Here is a 23,770-nt window from a genome sequence, read left to right on the forward strand (position 1 = left end):
TAGGATAAAGTGCTACGAACAAAGAATTAGGAGTTTTAATAAAAGTAACTTTTTCTTATATAGCTTTCTAGTGGTGAAAGAATTTTCAAAATCAGATCAGTAGTTTTCTAAATTAGCACTTAAAATCTGAAAGTCTTACCTGGTTATAAATTAGCGTACACCGTTTTTTATCCGTATTAGTTAAGTACGTACCTCACCAAATGTTTGTCTGAAGAAGAAAATCAATAACAAGTGACTAGCACGTACAAAAGAAGAAAAAAATTACCAATTTCATCGGTTGCCCACTTTGCTGAATTAATAATAATTGTATACGAACAATTTTAGTACATATAAAATAATACAAAACACCTCGATATTATTTTTTTATTATAACAAGGTACACACTGAATACAAAATTTCGACCTTAAAAATTATTTATTTACAAAATTACATTATTTATTTATAATATAATAATTTCCTCAATACCCTCTTTATTACGTACATATTGGAATGTCTTACAAATGGAGGTGAAACCAGGAAAACGAAGGTATGACGAAATAGTTCCTTTTCTATCCAATCGTGGCGCTGGCATCAATGATTACAATTTACGAGTAAGAAATAAACGTTCGGTTTCAACGATTGTGTATAAAGTTTATACATAAGTTAAGAATAAACTTTAAAAGAAGAAGGTAGATGCAATAATTTATTGTAACATATACATAGATTGCGTTTGACAATTTAGTGATGACTATTTTAAGCCCTTGAAATAAGTCTAGACTCGTTTTCCCAGTCTTTAACCTCCATCTTCTCATGTAAACCATTTACATACCTACAATATTAATCTGAAGTCTTTATTCTTAAAGCTTAATGTGAGCTTTCCTATAATATTATAAAGTTTGTGGGAACATGATAAAATTAAGGAGAAATATATATAAATAGAAGAAAAACAATAACTCTTAGAAGTAAAAAATACCCACAAACTATATAATACTTACAAAATTGAGACATTCACAAATACACCTCTATAGGAAAAATACTAAAATTGAGCAAATTTAAGGAAGAACCTAATCGCCTGAATTTTATCGTTTTTTAAACAATTCAATAATATTTAAAATAATTGACAGTAAAAAAAAGTTTTTATATATAAAATTACAAGAACTTTAATGAGGTATTTTAAAAAGAGATTATATACCTTGAAATAAAATTTAAATGTTGTATTGGTCTCTTTACAATCTGTATTTCTATTTATTTTCTATAATAAATAAATGTAAATGGTAACTTTATTTTGTAACATTACGTATTAAATATATAAAGAATAATAAGGAAAATAATAAAAAGGAAGTCAAAATTATTGCCATAACAAATTGTACAATTAAAAAAATCACCATATATTAAGTACACAGAAATACGTCATAAGATATCTATTAAAACCATTAACCCTGGATGCCATAATGTTTTATTTTCCATTTAACAAACCCTCACCAGGCTTATTTGGTAAAAAACTATGAAAATTATTTAAAATTTTTCACACTATCAACATTGGAAAAAGAAACATCCATCTATCTGTCGCTTTCATTTGACAGATATTTGGATGCTAATATATTTTTTTAAATATATATATAAAAAAATTATATTCAGAAAATTGTAAATAGGTTTAATAATCAACAGTTACACTGTTTGAGAATCAGTTAAATATACTAAAATATATATAAAAATATTTCTAATGATTTTTATTAATAAGGCACACTTCAAGGCAAATTTCAAATATGGTTTCAATTTTGACGCACCATTAAATTATTGCTGTTGTATCGTTATAATTATAAAAATGTTGAAATAATTATTTTTTCTGAGTAAAGATAAATGTTAAGAAAATCAGTATAAACATTAAGTAGTAACTGAATTAGAAACTTTACCTAAATCGACTAGTATCGGTCAATTTTCGTATGAGTAAATAATTTTAAAAAATCTATTCATATTTATATATATTTTTTAATGATATTATCGATACTTATACATATTTGTACAACACTATTGTTCTCAATTGTATATATATGTTTATTATTAAACTATGGAGTAATTGTAAAAAGTATCATTTATGCTCTATGACTACAAATATTTATGGTTAGAACAATTTTCATTTATTAAACCACCAAAAAAAATTGAAACATAATTATTGTTCAAAAGTTTGATTACTTTATTTATGTTAGTAAATATGTGCTGTGTCATATACAAACTTTTTTCTCTTATTAAACTTAAAACCTTAAACTTTTTCTTTCTTAATCTTGTTAAATTTTATCTTATACAATAAAATCATGTAGTATTTATGATATACTTATATTCAAATTAATATTTGGTAAATTCTAATCATTTTCCAATTGAGCAAAATTACATGAATATAGATGTAAAAGTTCGCATTTCGAAAATATTAATATTACAATGTTTCCAAATCCATAATGATCTCATAATAAAATTAAAAAGGGAGATTCAAAGATTTATAATTTATATTTAGGTACCTATTGTAAAAATAATCTTCCGCGAGGCTTTGGCCATTGGATACATAATATTAAAAAGGTGTCTTTTTATTGTAACCTTTTTGAAACGTCACGCTGACAGTTGTCAAATGTGACAGTGACATTTACATTCTTTTGCAGATGACAAAGACGCCCAAAGTAAAAAAAAAAATACTAATTCAATTTTTAAAACTAAATTAAACACTAAAAACTGTCTGTTACTTTGTATATCCTACTTCGACGATGTTCCGACATTATGAACGTATTGTCTGACTGTATTAATGATTCCCGTTCCATTTCCGAGAAGTTCGCTTTTACGAAATCTCTATTTAAAATTGATTTCAATTCATCAATGCTTGTACTTAAATTATTTGATTGATTCATAAAATTTAACTCCTGTATGTTTTCTTCTTGACGCCCATTTGGTGTAGAAGAGTTTGATTGGTTCAAAGGTTGGTACGACGTCTCCTTATGGGGCAAGATTTTGTGTGAACTATTTATTATAAGAGTAGAACCACGCCGTATAGTTTCTCGACCAATGTCTACTATTTCTAAAGTGTTTTGACCTATCACGAAGTTTTTGTACGCTTTTATAAAAACACTTATTAAAATACCTACACCTATTGCTATTAAGGAGTAAGATATGATTGGTGCGGCTATTGGACCAAATGTTGTACCCAAGAATATCCATCTCCATATCGACGTGGGTATGCCGTCGATACCCTGAAAAGATAAATCATTAAAATAATAAATAAAAACATTATAATATTTCTTCTACATGGACAAAGAGGCCTATGCCCAGCAGTGGGATGTTAAAGGATGAATCGTGACTATGATAATTTACTACTGCGTTGTGAATGTGGGAACACACTATCCAAAAGCACAAACACCCAGACCGCGGCAAACATCTGTATGGCTGATACAAATATATGCCCTGCACGAAGATGGAACCCGCTAGTTAGTGCTGTGACCGTTGCGCTAAGGCGTCCTACATGAGGAAGGAGGCCTATGCCCAGCAGTAGGACATATTACAGACTGAAGCGAAGCGAATAATTAAAATAAAAAAAAAAATGTTCAATATTGATGGTGGTTATTTCGTATATTATTTATTTATGACGAGAGACCGACGACCTTTCGATAACTTGTGTGTTGAAGGGAGCCAGAAAACAGAGAGTACGCTGTATAGACGCTTGTCTAATAGTCTCCAATAGATGGCGTTTGATAACAGATATTAATCATTGCGTAGCTCGATTATGACGTATTAGTTACTGGTTGTAAATTATATTTATGTAGAATGTGGATAGAAAAATTATATTCATAAATTAATAATAAAGAAAAGGTGTGTGGATTTACCGTCGCTATATTTTATGCAGGATATTACTAATCTATATAAATAAAAATGAACGTTGACAAGCGTATAACTCGAGAATGGCTCGACGAAGAAGTTTATATGTGTCCAGGTATTAAAGTATTACCTAACTACTGGAAAACATTGTTATTATAAATTGACAAAATAATAATATTGTGACCATTTAAACAACGTTTTCCCTAAAAGTATTATGTTTCTTTACGTTTTGTTAAAAATTGTCCAAAACGCGGGAATTAGCACTTGAAAATTCATTATTCAAATTTACGTAGTTTAGAGACATGATAAATCTATACATTTTAAATATTAAGATCAATTTTCTCACCTCTTGTGCCCACATCACAGGGAATATGATGCTCGGAAATTTGTGTATGCTGTTGACTCTGATGTTAGGAGCCTGGTCCACTTTTATGTTGAGCTGCACTCGCACTTGTGCTTCAATGGGTACTCCGATTTTCTGGAAATTTATAAAATGATCTCAAATCATCGCAATTTAAATGAAATTAGAATTTCTTAAAACTTTATTATTATTGTCAACGATAGTCATTTTATTTTCCAAAATTTGTCATTCATTCAATTTATAAATAATTATTTATTTATGTGTTTATTTAATTTTAGACAAAAAACAACAATAATAACTTTTACTATTTCTACAGTAAAATTATAAACACTGAAAGGCAATTACTTGTTGCAGCAGGATATAGCTTTCATGTTTCTTCTGATCTGGCTTGAGGCCTTCAAACTCTTCTAGAAGAGATGGTTCCGCATCGTAGAAATGAGGGTACGAGAGATAGACTGGAGCATCTGAAGGAAAATAGTTTTTTAATGATTTACCACTGCTTTTTTAGCTGTGTGGTTACGGCAGTAAAGAATGTAGCCACCCCTTCTCTTCCAGCGTATGTCTTATGAGGCGACTAGGGGATGGCACAGTTTCACTACCACCTTGGTATTTAAGGGCTTTTAAATACACAGCGTCTTCGGTGCTACAAAGCCAATCCTGCGATCACCAACCCGCCTACCCAGCGTGGTGACTATGGGCAAAACATATGAGTTCGCGCCATTTTTGCCGCAAACTAGGGAAGGCCTATGTTCAGCAGTGGACTGTGATAGGCTGAAGTGAATGATTTACCACATTATAATCATTGGCCTTAGTCCGTCTGTTGCAGACGATTTAGAAAAGTGTCCTCTTCACAGAGAGATACTCTCGCCTAGGACACTCTTCAGGAACACGCAGAATTGCCTAAGCTCTGTGCCACCCTCTCGACCTCACTGACTAGGCCCACAGGAACGAAGAGTCGATAAGTGTGGAGCTAGTCCGGCTGCAGGAGTCTTTCGCATTTTATTGCTATGCCACGAATGCTTGACAGAGACCCCATTCCGGGTTTCAAATGAAATTTTTCCTTCTCTAGGACTCTGATGATTTTGAGCCATGTTTAACCCGCGGTCGCCTTTTACGACCCCCACGGGAAGAAGGAGGGAGGCGCTATTCTACTCGGCCGACATCACATGGCAACACATTATAATAAGGATGCCATAAGGACAAACGAACATCGCAAACACGTGAAACTTCTCCCGAGGAGTTCTGGCCACCTTACTCACCAAAATAACACAACACTGCCTGAAAGTAGTATTATATAGCTGTGACCTTCTGTAAGGTCGAGGTAATTCCCCAGTCAGCTTCAGATTTTGAGCAGAACATATCTTGCTGTGGCCTAGCCTGGCCCTACTTCAATAAAATATTTATATTTATTTATTATATTTTTCTAAATCAACGTCTACGTTGAAATAGAAACATAAAAATAATTGTGTTTGCTCGCAAACGAAAAAAACATCGACAAGTAATACAGCGTAAGTAGACAAAAAAATTAACTAACGTAACTAGTCATCACTACGATTTTCAAAAGTTTCCTTCGATTTCTCTGGGATTACATCATCAGATCCTGGTTTCCTTATCATGGTACAAAACACGGCGTTTTCTCCTTTCCAACAAAAAAAGAATTATCAAAATCGGTTCATAAACGACGAAGTTATCCCCAAACATACATAATATATACGTATATTGAATTCTGTTAAAAATAGAAAAGAAATTCGATACTAGATTCTATGACATCGAATGTAGATAAGAGCAATTTATTTAACCGAAAGGCAACAAAATTGTTACGGAAAATAAAATCGTTCAATAACAGCGCGATCATGACATATGACTTACTGTTACTAAAAGGATTACTTACTATATTGGCACGGGCTTATGTTCTGTATACCTCTCGGAGGACATTTATCGTTTTGACAGTAGCACTTGTTCGCTTCATTGATGTCTGCGTTTTCTAAAAAGTTACTCGGAGGAGTGTAGAGACCCGCTTGGATACCTTAAAAATATAGACAAGGTTTTATTTTAATACCTATATAATAACTAATAATAAAAACTCATCTGCTACTAAGTTATACACGGTCGTAAGAGACGCCATGGACAGAGACCGATGGAGGCACATCATCCGCTCCAGATGCAACCCTGATGCTGACCACGATCCTCAGACATGAGGGACCGACAAGAGAGAGAGATAATAAAAAAAGTCCTGGAAAATTTGCAAATACACTTAACGCCACACATACACACACGCACACACACACACACACACACATACAACACATAATTGTCTTTAGTAGATAGTTATCGTTTGGGTAAAAATATAACAATTAAAGAAAATGAATACGCGTATTCTGTATCATTTATATTAACTACATTTTAGATGTGATCAAAGTAATATTTAATACTAATACTTTATAAGAGATAAAAATTCGTTATTCGCTTATTGTTTGTAATCGACGAACTCTGAAATAAATAAGTTTACTGTTTTATTTACATTTGAAAACCATATTTAAATACAATGTACAAAAACAAACAATTTGAACTCGTACAGATTTTTTTGAACTATTAACTTCAATTACGTAGGCATTAAGCCCAAGAATAATAATAATAATAATTTAACTACGTATATGTTTAAACCGTGTGTATGTGTACTGTATGGCTACGGTACTAAAGAATATAGCCACCCCCTCTCTTCCCGTGGGTGTCGTAAGAGGCGACTAAGGGATAACACAGTTCCGCTACCACTTGGAACTTAAAAAGCCGACCGATGGCGGGATAACCATCCAACTGCTGGCTTTGAAATACACAGACCGAAGACGGGCAGCAGCGTCTTTGGTGCGACAAAGCCAGCCCTACGGTCACCAACCCGCCTGCCCAGCGTGGTGACTATGGGCAAAACACATGAGTTCACGTTATTTTTGACTGTATAGGCTGTAATGATGATGATGTTTAAAGCTTTATGTATAAAATATCGCTTGCAACAGTGTCTATACATCGGGTCCCGTTTTACATACAGTTCCTGGGTGACCGAGCCTAGCTCGGTATTTTTAGTAAATCGTGTTTTTTGGAATTCATATTTAAATTCGAATTACATATTTATAAAATATGAATAATATTTTTTTTTTTAAATAACGAGTGCAATTAAAAAAAAAGGAAAAAAATAATTGATCAGGGACATTGGGATTTGAACCATGATCTCCTCGGTTGATCCCGACCGGCCGATTTCCCACCGAGCTATTACAACTTTAATGACAGTTGCGAAATTTACCTTCGTATTCTAACGATATTGTAGCTATTTTTTCACTCCCTAAAAACAGGGATAAAACGTCATTTTCTAAAAATGAATCCTAGTTAGATGGATTTATCTCCCCCGAAACCTCCTATATACTAAATTTTATGGAAATCGTTGGAGCCGTTTCCGAGATTCAGATTATATATATATATATATATATACAGGGTGTCCCAAAAAGTAGTGATAAGCGGAATTCCAGAGATAGGGCACCCCTTGGGGTATCCGAATCACCCCTATGTATGTTCAGCGATTTTGCATAGTTTTCGAGTTATGAATTTTTTTATATGTTTTTGAGAATTTTCCACCTTAACAACTTTAAAAATTTCTAAAAAAAAAAATTGAATATTTTTTAGAATTTTTGTTTTTGTATCTAAATAATCATGAGTTGTAGCTTCCCGCTTAAAAGATTCAGCTTCTTAACTTTGATGGAAATTGTGAAAATCTAAGTGTAAAGTGAAAATTTTACGTTTTGAGAACTATGACTTCAATTTTCAACTTAGAATTAAAAATCTAAACAGGCAATTTTATGGTTTCTAATTAGGCTTAAAAACTTTTCCAGAGTCTCAGCTTTCATAATCATAAATAAAAAATTGTACTTAATGGGGCTACTTTTGCTAAAATTTGCCTTCAAAGACATCAAGGTGGAAAATTCTTAAAATTACCAATTTGAATAAAAAATTTTTTTTTTGCTCAATTTATTATTCCTTTAAGGTTAAATAGTTTTGTCGGCGCTTTAGCTGGGTCATACGTATAGGATTCGTGCGGAGGAAAATGATAAATCCGTAGACTGAGTGATATGGTTCCAAAACGATGGTGCTCCATGCCACTTTGCAAGAATAGTCAGACAAAATTTAACAGAAAGATTTAGAGACAGATGGATCGGCCGTGGAGGGCCCATTGCATGGCCGCCGCGGTCCCCAGACTTGAATCCAATCGATTTCTTTCTCTGGGGATATTATAAAGAAATAGTTTACGCTAAAAACATAGCGGATAGCAACGTAGCGGAGTTAAGACGAAAATTGAGGCAGGCAGAAGAAACAATTAAAAACAACAGAATAGCAACCAACCAAAAGATTGTAAGAAAACTAAGATCGAAGATTTAATAAACATTTGGAGGTTATTTAGGTTTAATTAATAAAACGAAAAGTAATCGTCTTAAAATTATTTATTATAAAAAGTTTTCAATATGTCGACCTTCGTGCTCGATACATGTTCTAACATCGTCTTAAAAAGTTTTCTTTGTGTCTTACGAAAGCTAAGCGCAAAACTCGAGAACGATTGGACCGATTTCGCTAATTCTTTTTTTAAAATATTCCTTGAAGTACGAGGATGGTTCTTACGGAGAGAAAAATTCTAAAAAAAAAAATTAAATTTCCTGTAAAAGTCTAAAAACAACACTTTTCTATACTACCATACAAAAGATTTGTGATAATACTTAAAAGTCAATTTGAACTTTAATACCATACGATAAAGTTTGTGTTAGGCGATACGAAGTTCGCCGGGTCAGCTAGTAGGTATATATTTTTTAGTAATCAAGCGTAAGGCCTTCTTGATGATAAGCGGTTACCGTAGCTTAGCATTTGCCTGCAACGCCAGAAGCATCCCACGCACATTGCCAACCTTACCGCTGATCCTACCCAGGAGCTCCGGTCCCCTCGTTCTCCACAAGAAGACAACACTATTCAGAGCAGTGTTATTTGGCTGTGATCTTCTGCAAGGTTGAAGTATTTCTCCAGACGTGCTGTTCCCGACTTTGAGCTGGATTTTTCGTGCTATGGCCTATCCTAATTAAACTATTAAGAACAAAACTAACCTTCTTTGTACAGGCTCTTCCTGTATTTGAACGGCATAATCCTGCATAAGTCCTTATCATACACGTATACTATGTCGCTCTTCGCTATCAGCTTCGGTGGAAAGAATGACCCTTCAGATGCCCTGAAAATAAGACAAATTCTTATCAGTTTTGTATTATTCGATTTATTGTGTTCTAAATACAATCAATATATTTGACGATGCCGCCATTGTCAACGAGCAAAAACTACCCTCCTAAAAGTTTATAAAAAGAAGCGCGCCACGTAGGGAGTAGCATTATTTGTTCGGCAGTCGATCGATGCACATGCTGTCTTAATTTATTTCTTAACAATTACATTAATTCATTACTATTTTTTTGGTGTTTTTTAATAATCAAATCAATATGTCGTCCTTTGTGCTTAGATATATATAAAATCTGAGAATCACACTTAGAAAATATGCTATGAACGAGAGATAAATCTGTATTGGTTATTAGAAATATATTTACAAGGAGACTTTTGAATAACTTGTTCCAAAATGGAGACGGGAAAACACCGAAGGCGCTGTTTTATCAACGCACCCGTTTGTTAACAAACTCCTAGAGATGGCGTTTGACTAGCCTGTTGGCGCAGTTCGTAGTGCTTTCTGTTCCGCGGGTTGCAGTTGTTGGGGTAATATTTGTATTTATATTTTTATATATGTATTATGTCTGTGTATGTTTATCAAAAAAAAAAAATAGTTCTAACAGTCGGCTGTTACCTGTAACACAAGTATTAAGTTGCTTAACATAGGAACAGACGACCGTCTTTGTGTGTTATAATTAAATAAAATAAAATAAAATAAAATTATGAAATCTAAATGTACTGTAAGTGTATGTAATTATGAATTTAATGAATGTAGACCATCATTGACAATTGATATACAATAAGTAAAAAAAAATAAGAACATACAAATACGCATTATTAAAAATAATTAGAAACAAGCACCAGCTGTCAATTTAAAAAAAAATCATCACCTTTTTTGAACTCGGTTATCAGCTCCGAGTGAGAATCACAGCTTAAATCGTCAGAACTTACCACCACTACATTAGAACTTTCGTCGACAAACTGATAAGTTTTTCATTTATTATTCTTTTTTATCATCGAATTCCACTGTTTTTTTTTTTGAGATATTTTAGAGTTTACTCCTTAACAATTGACTTTCATTTAAGGCCCCGGTATAAAAAAAAATGAGGAGTAAAATTTACTGAACGAATGACCTCGTTACATTTTTGTCAACGCCATCTATCGGAACCCCATACAACGTTTTAGTATTAATCTTTTTCTTAGACTAGTAAGCCTTTTTTGTGCCTATTTACACAGTCGATCTGAAGGAGTAAACTACAGTCGTGTATCGGAGCTGACAGACACACTTTTTTATCCGCAAAGGCCGCAAATATGAATCTAAAAGTGGTAGTTTATTGATTGAGGTGAGAAAGGTCCTGATGGCCTATTCTACCTCTTGCTTAAAGTCTAAACCAAGTTTGCAGCATAAACTGTATCCACAAATGGTGTAACCAGCCTTAAATATACCCATTTCGCATTCAAAGGACCCTACTTCCTATATATAAAACCATTAACTGAACAAATAAGTTAGCTTTGTTAGTGTTTCTATATACGGAACTAAGCAAGCGACATGTCGTCATTTGTTATCTCTATTGATTTTACTTAATAGAAAACGTATATAATTTTTTAATTATTTTCCTTAAACATTTCCATGGAAATATGATAATGTAGCTCTATTTTTATGACAAGGTTATATTACTTAATGGTCTTGTTATTTTCTATGGATTCTAAATATAAATTAAGCTTCAGTATGTAATATTCCACTGCTGGGCATAGGCCTCTTTCTTCATGTAGGAGAAGGATCAGAGCTTAACCCATGATGCTGCTTCAATGTGGGTTGGCGGATATGTTCCCTACTGAGTAACGATCGCTATCAGGTGTAGATGATAACATCCGGGACCGACAGCTTATCGTGCTCAAATATAGATTACGTCTATACAAATATTATTACGCTAAAAAGTTTGTTTATTTATAATAAAATAAAGAAAGAAATAAATTACCATCCATTACAGTAATTAATATAGTACAAAAAAAATACAACAAAGAAAACTAAAAAACTAAAACTAACTTCTAGAAGGGTTTATCTACATCATCCCTCTTTTTGTTACGGCTATATACTATTATGTTTACTATAATACTAGAATGGCAAAAATGAAACAAGCATACTGCCTACCTGATGGTAAACGGTTACCATAACCTTCGTACACCGGCTTGACGACGAAGCCATGTCCTATAAATTTCCACAATTAATATTACACCGAAATATAGCAAGCCTACTTGATACATGTATTTCGTGTTTGAATTTTACATTTGTGGAGCACTTATACCCTCAACCTTTCCCAGGAGCTCTGGCCACGTTACCCATCACAGGAACACAAAGTTAATTCAGAGTGGCTAAATAAGCTGTAAAGTTCTGTCAGGTTGAAGTACTTTCCCAGACTGGCTGCTCCAGATTTTGAGCAGGATATTTCCTCAATGAAAACTTACTGATCTGTTTGATAACCTTCTTCTGTAAATGTACTGAAGGCTACAGCGAAGATTATTCTCGAAATTGCACCAGTCGAAAATCAATCAAATTTATTAATTTTGTTGAAATAAAAAATCATCAATTTGACCTAACGGAGGTACGTCGCAATAAATAGGAAATAAAATCATCGACTGCAACTCATGACGAAACTCATTTAAGTTAGGTATTTTCATAAACAAATATAAATACGAATCCTCATTTTCACACGAACGAAACAATGCGACAATAACTCAAATTGACTCACTAACTGACTAAACAAATGGTTAGTCGGAGAGTAAATATAATGGTATACTAGCTTTTGGTCCCGACTTTGTCTGAGGGATTACTTGAAAATATTCATTTTATTACTCTGGCATATTCTCAAGGAATTATTATCACTTTCTGTTTAGCTATTTATTCATGTTTTAATATACGCTTTACACTATTATCGCGGCAAATAAGCATGTGGTTCACGCGATGATAAGTGGAATGGCCTATAGATTGTAATACTAAAAGCATTACAAACACATTGCTGACCCTACCCCTGTTCCTCCCCAAGAACTCTGGCCACCTTACTCGCCACAGGAACACAACACTACTCCAGAGCAGTTATAGTTAGCTGTGATCTTCTGTAAGGTAGAGGTACCTCCTCGGACAGGCTGATCCAGATTTTAAGTAGAAGTTTCCTGCTGTGCCCTACCTTAAATTTTATATATCCTATATACAATTATATTGTTACTAAATAAAAACTTTACCTCTTAGAAAGAACTTATAGGGTACTAAATATTTCGTGAAATATGTATCAGGATTATACTAAAATGTTTAAATGACATTTACAGAAGATAGCAGATAAATAAGCGTCCATAAGCTGTGTGGCTACGGCACCAAAGAATATAGCCACCCCCTCTTTTCCCGTGGGTGTCGTAAGAGACGACTAAGGGATAACAAGGTTCCACTGCCACCTTGGAACTTAAGAAGCCGACCGATGGCGGGATAACCATCTAACCGCTGGCTTTGAAACACACAGGCCGAAGACGGGCAGCAGCGTCTTCGATGCGACAAAGCCAGCCCTGCGGTCACCAACCCGCCTGCCCAGCGTGGTGACTATGGGCAACACACATGAGTTCACGCATTTTTGGCGTGAACTTGTGGAGGCATATGTCCAACAGTGGACTGCAATAGGCTGGAATGATGAAGCGTCCATAGGATACTTCAACCGTTTACTATCTGGCAGACTGTACGCTCATTTGCCACTATAGTGACATAAAAAATTGCAGATTAAACCGTGGAAGTTTGGTCGTCTAAACGAATATCTTAAAACAATTTCAAGTTTTGCATTTACTATATCTGATCTGACATCAACATCCTGTACAGCTCGAGAATTTTAAAAACTTCATTATCACTGGTCCAATCACTTAGCACCACATTGAAAGATAAGCATAACTTTTAATATTCCGCAATGTTAATATTGAGACGTTCTGAGCAAGGTTAAGATGAAAAAAAAATCCAAAAAGTTTCTCCTTAAACCTTGGTTAAGTACGTAGAATGGGCTCGTCACGATATCTTTGTGTATCGATCTGTTTGTGTGAAGAATCCAAATTCTTTTCATAATTCTGTCTACACTTTTAAAAACCATTTTGAAGCTCCCGAGTTTCGGCGACTCACCCGTTACCATAGCGTCTGCAACGTCACTAATATCTGGAGTTTGAGCCATGGGTCCCGTAGAATCAAATGCCCATAGTGATCGTGAATTAAAGAAATTATATCATTCTGCCTTTCGTTTGTCTGTCTAAGATTAAGAACAAAGATTCTTAGTTGAAATAAGCTGGAATTTAGTATGTATATGATTATTACTAGCTGTGCCCGCGGCTTCGCCCGCGTTTAAATCAGTGAGTCACAAAGATTTCCCGGCAAACTTCCAGTGAAACTCAAAATCTCATCAAAATCGGCTTAGTCGTTCCGTAAACCTTCCTCTTGAAGCCCTCTCTCCATTGGTAAAACCGCATGAAAAGCCGTTCAGTAAATTTTGAGGGAATCGATCACATACACTTTTGGGGACTTATTGTTATAATACACGAACTGTTGCCCGCGATTACATTCGCGTGGTTATGAAGATATGCATTACTATCAAGATGTTTAAGCAAATTATTTTTTTATTTCAGTCACTTGAAATGCTTATCACGCTGAGTAATTTTTTAAAAGGCACAATTTAGTATAATTTATTAGTTATTTTTATAAAACCTCTCTATACACCATATTTTTAGTTTTATTTTCAGGCTGCAGTATAAATAACCTAGCAGGCGAACTTATAGCTGCTGTATATGTTTCATACAAACTATCAACCCCAATCAAACGCCCTTAGCAGTGGAATATCAAAAAATCCGTTCTTAGCGGACGTTTACTAACTAGAATCTACCTCCCTGCTAAATTTCATCTTTGTCCATCCTGGATGGATGGACCATCCAGCGGTTTTTGAGTTCTCGTGATGAGTGAGTCAGTGACCTTTCTCTTTTATATATATAGACTATGATGCATTATTTGGACTCCTTTTCACCATCTATAGAGTACATTTTAAATTTCGTCTCTCACTTTAAAAACATAGGCCTTTCATACAAACTTCCGAACCCCGTTTTATCCTCTTAGGTGTCGAGTTTCGTAAAATTCGTTCTTAGCGGATGTTTACGTACTATACAAAACCTACTTGCCAAATTTCAAGTATGTAGGTGTTATAGTTTCGGAGATTTTTTGATGAGTGAGTCAACCTACCATCTCCCGTTTTAACCCCAAAAGGGAGTTGGTTTCTAAAGATACATTATTTGGACATCTTCTCACCATCTATAGACCATACATTTTAAATTTCAAGTCTCTTACTTCAAAAACATAGAACTTTCATACAAACTTCCAACCCCCGTTTTACCCCTTTAGGGGTCGAGTTTCGTAAAATCCGTTCTTAACGGATGTCTACGCTTTATAAAAAACCTACCTGCCAAATTTCAAGTTTCTAGGTGTTATAGTTTCGGATATTTCGTGATGAGTGGGTCAACCTACCATCCCCCGTTTTAACCCAAAAAGGGAGTTGATTTCTAAATATACATTATTTGAACACCTTCTCATCATTTATAGAGCATACATTATAAATATTAAGCATCTTTCTTCAAAAACATAGAACTTTCATACAAACTTCCAACCCCTGTTTTACCCCCTTAGGGGTCAAGTTTCGTAAAATTCGTTCTTAGCGGATGTCTACGCTCTATAAGGAACCTATCTGCCAAAAACATAGAACTTTCATACAAACTTCCAACCCCTGTTTTACCCCCTTAGGGGTCAAGTTTCGTAAAATTCGTTCTTAGCGGATGTCTACGCTCTATAAGGAACCTATCTGCCAAATTTCAAGTTTCTAGGTGTTATAGTTTCGGAGATTTCGTGATGAATGACCTTTCGCTTTTATATATATTATAGATTAAGGCCGACCTGATAAAATAAAAACCACATAAATAGGAGGATTTTTAGTGCATCGAATGTGCAAAGGTGGGAAAAAGGCGTTCGTTCCGCATATGGAACCATCTAGGAGCACTCCAAGCGCGTTTCTACTCTATTTTTTTTTATATATGTAGGCAAACGAGCTCACCTGATGGTAAGTGTTTACCGTAGCTTATAGACGCCTGCAACACCAGAAGAATCGCAAGCGCGTTGCCTACCCTATCCCTAATCCGTCAAGGATCTCTGGTCACCTTATTCACCAATAGGAAGAAAAGACTGCTTGAAAATAGTATCATTTAGCTGTGGTCTTCTGTAAGGTTGAGATACTACCCCCCCCCTAACCCTGACCTTTCCCCAGGAGCTCTTGTTATATTATTTACCATAGTAACTCTGCTAATTAAGAGCACTTTTATTTAGCTGTGATCTTCTGTTAGACTGAGTTACCACCAGTTAGGCTGTTACAAATTTTGAACAAGAAGTTTCCTGCTGTGCACTACCTCAAAAAAGGCAGTTTATCAAGGACATTATTGATAAGTGAAAATCTATCCAAAAAACCTCTTCTTATAATGGATCTAGATAAAGAATAACTTTACGAATACCTATTTAAAAAGGTTTATTTCGAAACAAACCTTTTTAAATAAACATAACTTTTAACGAATACTTGATTTAAATTCTAAATTGAAATTCTGTAAATGCAACTACACTGCAAAAAGATAATCTAATCTATCTCTTAATTAGCAGTATAACCTTTAAAAGGGATTTTTACAATTTTGTAGTACCTACGGTTGATTACCTATTCAACTATAGTATTTCTAAAGAATATAAAAGATCTCATTTGAAGTAAATAGTTCATTAATTGAGCAAAACTAAGGCAATTTTTTTTTCGCTAAAGGAAAAACCTGAGTTGATCTTGATGAGATGAGATGAATTTTAAAATAAGTATGTACGTGACTACAAATTATACACACATAAAAAGGTTAAAACAAAACATTGTTGCTATGTCAGCAGATTGAACGCGTTACTTGATATCGTAGTTTTAACACCGTAGATACAAACTATCATCCTTTTTCTCCCCCCTGACCCTCTCCAGGAGCTTTGGCCACATTGCCCACCACAGAAACACAATAACTTGAAAAATAACTTGAAAGATTTATTATTTAGCTGTGATCGTCCATAACGGTGAGGTGTTTTCCAATCGGGCTGTCCCAGATTTTGAGCAAGATGTATCACTAAGGGTTGGGTTCTTTAAGACGCTAGAATACGTGTTTATATATACCCAATTGAAATTCTAAAAATAACGTTTAATGCTTCTTAGATTTATTAATAATCAGTTTACCGAGCGATAAATTAAAATAAGTTGACTGAAGACTTTTAATGATTTAAGCTTTTTGTACAACAAAACTAATGTTAATTAATTTTAGACAAATTATAAATATTTTATCAGTGCACGTATCCGTTTTATTTAAAAAGTGCATCGAAACACATTAAGAGCGGATGTCGATAATAATTTATTAAGGTCATTACCATGTTGACAATTTATATTTAACGAATTTATCATCTACTAGCTGTGGCCGCGACTTCGTCCACGTGGAATTAAAAAAAATTCAGTTCGTAGAGTTTCAAAATAAATAAATTTCTAAAATAAAAGTAGCCTAAATCAATCTTTACTTCATCAGCTGTCTGCCAGTGAAAGTCCTGTCAAAATCGATCAAGCCGATTCAGAGATTAATAGCAAATTGCTGGTAGGATGATGATGAAACAATTTCCAAAATCGTGTTAGCACAGTGGTAAAGCAATAAGTTCAAAATCAAAATTAACTGCACTCAAATAGGCTCCAAAAGCCCTTTAGAATCGTAATTTTACAAATTAAAATTTTAAAGTAATTAAATTGGGTGGACGAAGGAGTATGAAATTTCGTACATTTACAGTTTATATAGAGAAGGAGAGCAGAATGCTATTTTTTCTTAAATTATACATAAAATGTATTAAACCAATAAAAAAAAATATTACACACTGCCATGTATTTGACATACACACACACATATACTCTTTTGTTTATTTTTAGTCTATGGTTAATTTCTTTTTGTTATGTTTTAATCTGCAATCAGTCCTTGGACTATAAGCGGATAGCTGGTGCGATAGTTGGCGCGATGAGTGAGCCCTCTATCGAGAGCACTTCTCGGGTTATGAGGGTGCTACACCCTCTCGTGCAGCTGTAGTACATCATGCCCCTTTAGGCGCCCAAGATGTTTTTGGCTTTTCAGCTGGGTTGCCAATTGATTAGGTTGTAGGGCAAGCCGTTATTGGTATATTTTTGAGGCAGCTCTTATTTTCTCCTTCACTGTGGTCATTTACAAGGTGGCATGGATTTCACTGTTTGTGATGAACCAAGGAATATTGGAAATGTTGCGCAAGATGATATTTTGTGATCTTTGTATCATAGCAATATTTTAGTTACTGGCCCTTCCCCAGAGCTGTATCCCATACGTTCACACTGGTTTCAGGAGCGTTTTGTAGATTAGGAGTTTATTGTCCGTTGACAATTTGTTGTTTTGTCCTAGCAGCCAGAGCATGGTTATATTTTATGTTCAACTCATCTCTTTTGGTTTTAACATGATTTTTCCATGTTAGTCTGCGGTCCAAATGGAGACCAAGGTATTTAACTCCGTCCGAGTGGGGAAGTATGTTATCTCCGAGGTGTACTGGAGGGAAATCTCTTTTTTTAACCGACTTACAAAAAAGGAGGAGGTTCTCAATTCGACTGTATTTTTTTTTTATGTATGTTACATCAGAACTTTTGACCGGGTAGACCGATTTCAACAAATTTTGTTTTAATCGAAAGGTGGTGTGTGCCGATTGGTCACAGTTGGTTTTTTGTTGGAAAGGGGATATCCCTAGTTTGGTACCGTGATAAGGAAACCAGGATCTGATGATGGGATCCCGGAGAAATCGAGGGAACCTCTCGAAAATCCGTAATAACTTTTTACTGGGTGTACCGATTTTGATAATTTTTAATTTAATCGAAAGCTGATGTTTATCATGTAGTCACATATAAATTTTATCGAGATCTGATAACTACTTTTTGCGTAATCTTTGATAACGCGTAGTTGCTTGACTATTTTTTCGTCGATCTACGTTGTATTACTTGTCGATGTAATTGAAGTCGGTTTTTTTTTCGTTTGCGAGCAAACACAATTATTCAGAGTGAACGTTATGTGAGTCGATTGTGGTTAAATTATGGCCGAATTTTGACCACTGGCCGACAACTAGTAAGGAGTTATATACATATCGATGTAGATATAATTGACGATTCTTTTACTCCATAATAAGGAAACTATTTTGTATTGATACACGTGACGCACGGACAGATTAATTCAAATCGTAAGTTAAAGATGAAAAGATAAAATCTTTACGACTCGTTTATGAGGAAAACGTGATTATATTGTGACATAAATCAGGTTTGCTTGATGTTTTAGATGAACGTATCATCTATATTAATGTGTGTTGAAGAGTTTGTACGTATTAACGTAAACCGCAAGAAATAAATAAAACCCATGTGTTTGTCGTGGTTTGATAGTTTCTGTTCAAGTAAAAACTTAATCGGAATCAAAAAAAATTCTATTCAAAGTTCAAAATCGCTTTTGAATCGCCAGGCTGTAGAAAGAATCAGCACGAAGCTCGAAAGTTTTTAAAAACAACAATCAATAAGATATTCAAAGATTAAATGTCGTCATATACATCATATACACACGCATCAGCCTATCGCAGTCCACTGCAAAATGGTGTGAACTCATGTGTTTTGCTCATAGTCACCACGCTAGGTAGGCGGGTTAGTAAATAATAAATAATGATAAATTCTTTATTTGACCACATACTGTACAATTTTATAATCCGCCAAACTGCGTGACATTTTATTGGCGGAATTAATGGTTGGTGACCGCAGGTTAGTCGCATCGAAGACGCTGCTGCCCGTCTTCGGCCTGTGTTGTTGTTTTTTATTTTTATTTAACAATTAACACCTACGGGCTCAAAATGCCTATACCTTTTGTTAAATATGCATGCATTACATATCAAAGGCGATTTTGCAGTACAATTACAAATCGACAGTCCTATCACTGCCTAGTAAAACTAGGACGTGGTCCGACGCTGACGGTTTTTTTCCCTTACAAGTACTCTTTGATCACTCATCATTCATCCATTCATAATTTTTGAACATTTTATTATTTTTCTTATCTATGTCTATATTTACACTTATTTGCTAGTTACCATATATGTACACTTACGTTCTACTTACAATATACACTTAGCCTATGTTACTGTTAGTAGGGGATTTTTTAAATATATGTATTTATTTATATCTGTTATTTACTTACATTCCACTACATTAAAAAGGCCTGTGTAGTTTATAGCCAGCGGTTGGATGTTTATCCCGCCAACGGTCGACTTTATAAGTTCCAAGTTGGTAGTGGAACTGTGTTATCCCTTAGTCACCTCGTATCCTTAGTCGCCTCTTACGACACCCACGGGAAGAGAGGGGGTGGCTAAATTCTTTAGTGCCGTAGCCACACAGCATTTGATGAATATAAAATTTTTAGTAAATTAATGTTGATCATTGAGGTAGTGCGCAGCGGGACATATCCTGCTCAAAATCTGGAGCAGGATGCCTGGGAAGTCCCTCAATCTTATCACTATCACAAATCAGATCACTGCTCCTGAATAACACTGGTATCAAGGTGTGTTGTGCTCGAGTGGTGAGTAAAGTGGCCAGAGCTTCAGGACAGGGTTAGTACGGCGCTTCCAATGCTTCTAATGTTGCAGACGTCCACAGTATACGGTAACCGCTGCACGTTTGTGTGCCATCGTAGTTGTATAAAAATAATCTATACTAATACAGTAATACCCCGGACTTACGCGATTGGTGGGACTGAGCGCTTTCCGCGTAAGTCGAATTCGCGTAAGTCGGGGTACAGTTTTGCGGGGTATTTTTCGTAATTGATCTGACTGTCGATTCCCAAAAAACACAAAATCGTAACTTATGTACCTACGCGCCAATTCCGCACTACGCGTCTGTGCCTGTTGTAAACTGAACGAATAATAATACGGGTGGGGGGAGTCAAACAAAAAAGGAATAGACGAGAAAATTAAATCGCGTAACTCCGAATTCGCGTAAGTCGAGGTAGCGTAAGTCGGAGTATTACTGTATTATAAAGAGGTAAAGTTTCTAACTTTGTTCGTTTACTTCGCAAATACTTATCTGATCACGAAAATTCTTTCACTAACAGAAAGCTACACTATGCAGGAGTGCATACGCTATATTTTATTGTGATTGAAAAAAAAAATTCAGTGAAAAATCTTTGTATATAAAATTCTCGTGTCACAATGTTAGTTACAATACTCCTCGGAAATGGCTGGACTCATTTTTATGAAATTTTGTGTGCATATCGGGTAGGTCTGTAAATCGGCCACCATCTAATTTTCATACAGCTAAGTTATAAGGGGGAGGGGATTATGGGGGGTTAATAACATATATGGCAAAACAACGTTTGCGGGGTCAGCTAGTGTGATATAAGCCAATATAGTCTCATCTCTCATTGGCCTTACTCCGTCTTTTGCAGACGATTTAGACAGTGTCAGACAGACACTGTGTCGCCTAGGTCACTCTTCAGGAAAACGCAGAGTTACCTAAGCTCTGCGCCACCCTCTCAACCTCACTGGCTAGGCCCACAGGAACGACGAGTCGATACGTGTGGAGCCAGTTCGGTTGCATGAGTCTTTCGCATTTTAGAGCTATTCCACGAATGCTTGACGGAGACCCCATTCCGGGTTTCAAATGAAGTTTTCCTTCTCCAGGAGTCTGATGATTTTGGGCCAGGTTTATCCTTCGGTCGCCTTTTACGACCCCCACGGGAAGAAAGGGGGTGGTGCTATTCTACTCGACCGACCACACGGCATGTATGAACAAAAGCCAATACAGTAATAAACTAATATTATGACTAATCGAAGGTTTCCTAGTTCTTGTCCAAAAGTTGCTGTGGTCCATAACCATGTATAATTGCCACATTTTACCTTGGGAAAATTAAGGTTTTTGGATGCCAACCACTATGGGCTAGCAGCGTCGTGATAAGACCTTCCAAGGACGAGGGAGCTTAGCTTAACAATGGGATATTTATTCATTTAATAAATTCAACGCATTATTGCAAATTTAGAATTAAATTAAATAACAATATTTTAATATAAAAAGGCCAAAGGCGGTCTTGTCGCTTATAGTGATTTCTTACAGACAACCTCTGACAATAGATTTATAAAATATAAATTAAAACAATATTTCTTATCGTTAATAAAAATAAACATTAAATAATATTGTTCAACTTAAATCACCCCGTGTGTATCCTCAAGCTAATGCGACTGCATTATCGTGTTGTGTATGTTCTCACAAACTGACACACAGTGTGTATAAAACTTGGAGGGTAGTTATGTAAAAATGTTGATTGTATTATCATTTTATTGTCATTATTAACTTGTTATATGCTATTAACTTATTTCGATATTGTAAGCATACAATGTGGAATGCTGGTGTGCGGGTAAAACAACAATGATTTTTTAACCGACTTCAAAAAATGAGGTTTCTCGATTGGACCGTATATGTATTTTTTATGTGTATTCGAAGATTACTTCGTTGTTTGTGAACCGATTTTCTTAATTCTTTTTTGTTGGAAAGGAGATATCCCAAGGGATTTACTGATGGCATACCAGAGAAATTGAGGCTAACCTTCTTAAATCTTAGTAGCGACTAGTGCGTTTGTTAATTTTGTTCGTCTTCTTACGCTGTATTAGTCGATGTAATTGAAGTCGGTTTTTTTCGTTTGCATACAAACACAATTATGGTACATGGTAATCTTTTTAGTTAAGATCTTTTATATTTTAAATAAATAAATAGAGAAAAAATTGATAACATGACACAACTATGTAAATGGACAAATGACTTAGAATTTTAGTTATCGTAAACAAATAAAATATGAAAATTAATTATTCAAAATTACATATTATGTACAGTAATATTTATAGTTGTTAGAGTTGTTTATCCGTTGCTTATTATAATAATTTTATTATGGATTATTTATTTTTCAGGAAAATCGATTTGGCTGTGTAATAAGCGGTCCATCTGATGGTAACTGACTACTGTAGCTTATAGACGCCTGGCAACACCACAGAAGCATCTCAAGCGCTTTGCTGACATTACCCCCGACCTCCCCCAGGAGTTTTAGGTACCTTGCTCAACACAGGAACACAACACTGCTTGAGAGCAGTATTTAGCTTTCAAAACGGTTCTTACCTTATATCATTGCAAGGACTCTCAGGCCAGTAGGGCAGGTGATCCAGTCCATTCAACTTGTCCAGATAGCCGAACTTCTCCATATCTTGACCCGCGTAGATTGTCGATACCTCTTCTAGTGTTCCGTTTCTCTTGAAACAAATATCAAAGTACATAAACTTATTTTTATTATTTGATATAAAACTTTAAATAAAGTAATTAATGATGTTTCAACCATTTATCTCTTATTTAGCTGACATTGTGTTTTATTAGTCCCGTAGCAGCTGGATATCCAGTGATTAATATCAGGCTGAATCTAGTGAGTTGGTTTGATGAAGAGACACCCAGTTTTTTCCGTCGTGAAAATTATCGATACGGGTTATTATTGCCGCTACACATTTATCTAGGTCAGTGCTTAGAAGTGTTGTTCTAGTTCATAAAGTTACAGCTCGTTAATAATCACTGAAAAAAATATTCGGTAGCTACTGGACTACATTATTCGTTTCAGCCAGTAATATCTCACTGCTGGGCATAGGCGTTTTTCCTCATGTAGGAAAAGAAAAATGCGGGTTGGCGGATATATTCCCTAATATGAGTAACGATATCTATCAAGTTTACATGATGACAACCGGGACCGACGGCTTAACGTGCTCTCCGAGACACGATCGGGGGGACCAAAAAGGACTGTACAAACCCAGACCACGGTAAACATCTGTATGGCCTATGCAAATGTCTGTCATGTGCAGGGATCGAACCCGCAACTGTCAGCGCAACAGCCACAAACCAGTGCTGTGACCGTTGCGCCAACGCGTTATCAATTATACTACATTTTTTTAAATTTTATTTTATTTGACCAAATAATATGTTTTTTTTTTATCTTTTTTAACAAATCTCTGAAGCTATGCTAGTAAGACATAAATTTTTGTCATAATTCTTGCGAAACAATAAAAACTTTTTACAGCGCATCGCAAGCATAGCCTGCTTGCGGTTCAGCGTGTTATTAGAATTTTAGAAGAAAAAAAAAACCAGTACGGTTTTTTCATTCAAACTACTAACTAGCACG

At 35.0% G+C, this 23,770-nt stretch overlaps 1 protein-coding gene across 1 annotated transcript in view; it reads right to left on the reverse strand.

The window, feature by feature from the left end:
• Positions 1 to 2,693: 2,693 nt before the first annotated feature.
• Positions 2,694 to 23,770, reverse strand: part of LOC123668318 (scavenger receptor class B member 1) — a 92,451-nt gene continuing 71,374 nt past the window's right edge. The window contains exons 7-12 of the mRNA XM_045602076.1: positions 22,729 to 22,859; positions 9,328 to 9,449; positions 6,087 to 6,221; positions 4,541 to 4,659; positions 4,181 to 4,312; positions 2,694 to 3,212 (exon numbers count right to left, since the gene is read on the reverse strand). Of these exons, the coding sequence (XP_045458032.1) occupies positions 2,694 to 3,212; positions 4,181 to 4,312; positions 4,541 to 4,659; positions 6,087 to 6,221; positions 9,328 to 9,449; positions 22,729 to 22,859 (1,158 nt within the window). The remainder of the gene's footprint in view (positions 3,213 to 4,180; positions 4,313 to 4,540; positions 4,660 to 6,086; positions 6,222 to 9,327; positions 9,450 to 22,728; positions 22,860 to 23,770) is intronic.

Source organism: Melitaea cinxia, chromosome 30 (assembly GCF_905220565.1).
Source record: "Melitaea cinxia chromosome 30, ilMelCinx1.1, whole genome shotgun sequence".
Taxonomy (NCBI): domain Eukaryota; kingdom Metazoa; phylum Arthropoda; class Insecta; order Lepidoptera; family Nymphalidae; genus Melitaea; species Melitaea cinxia.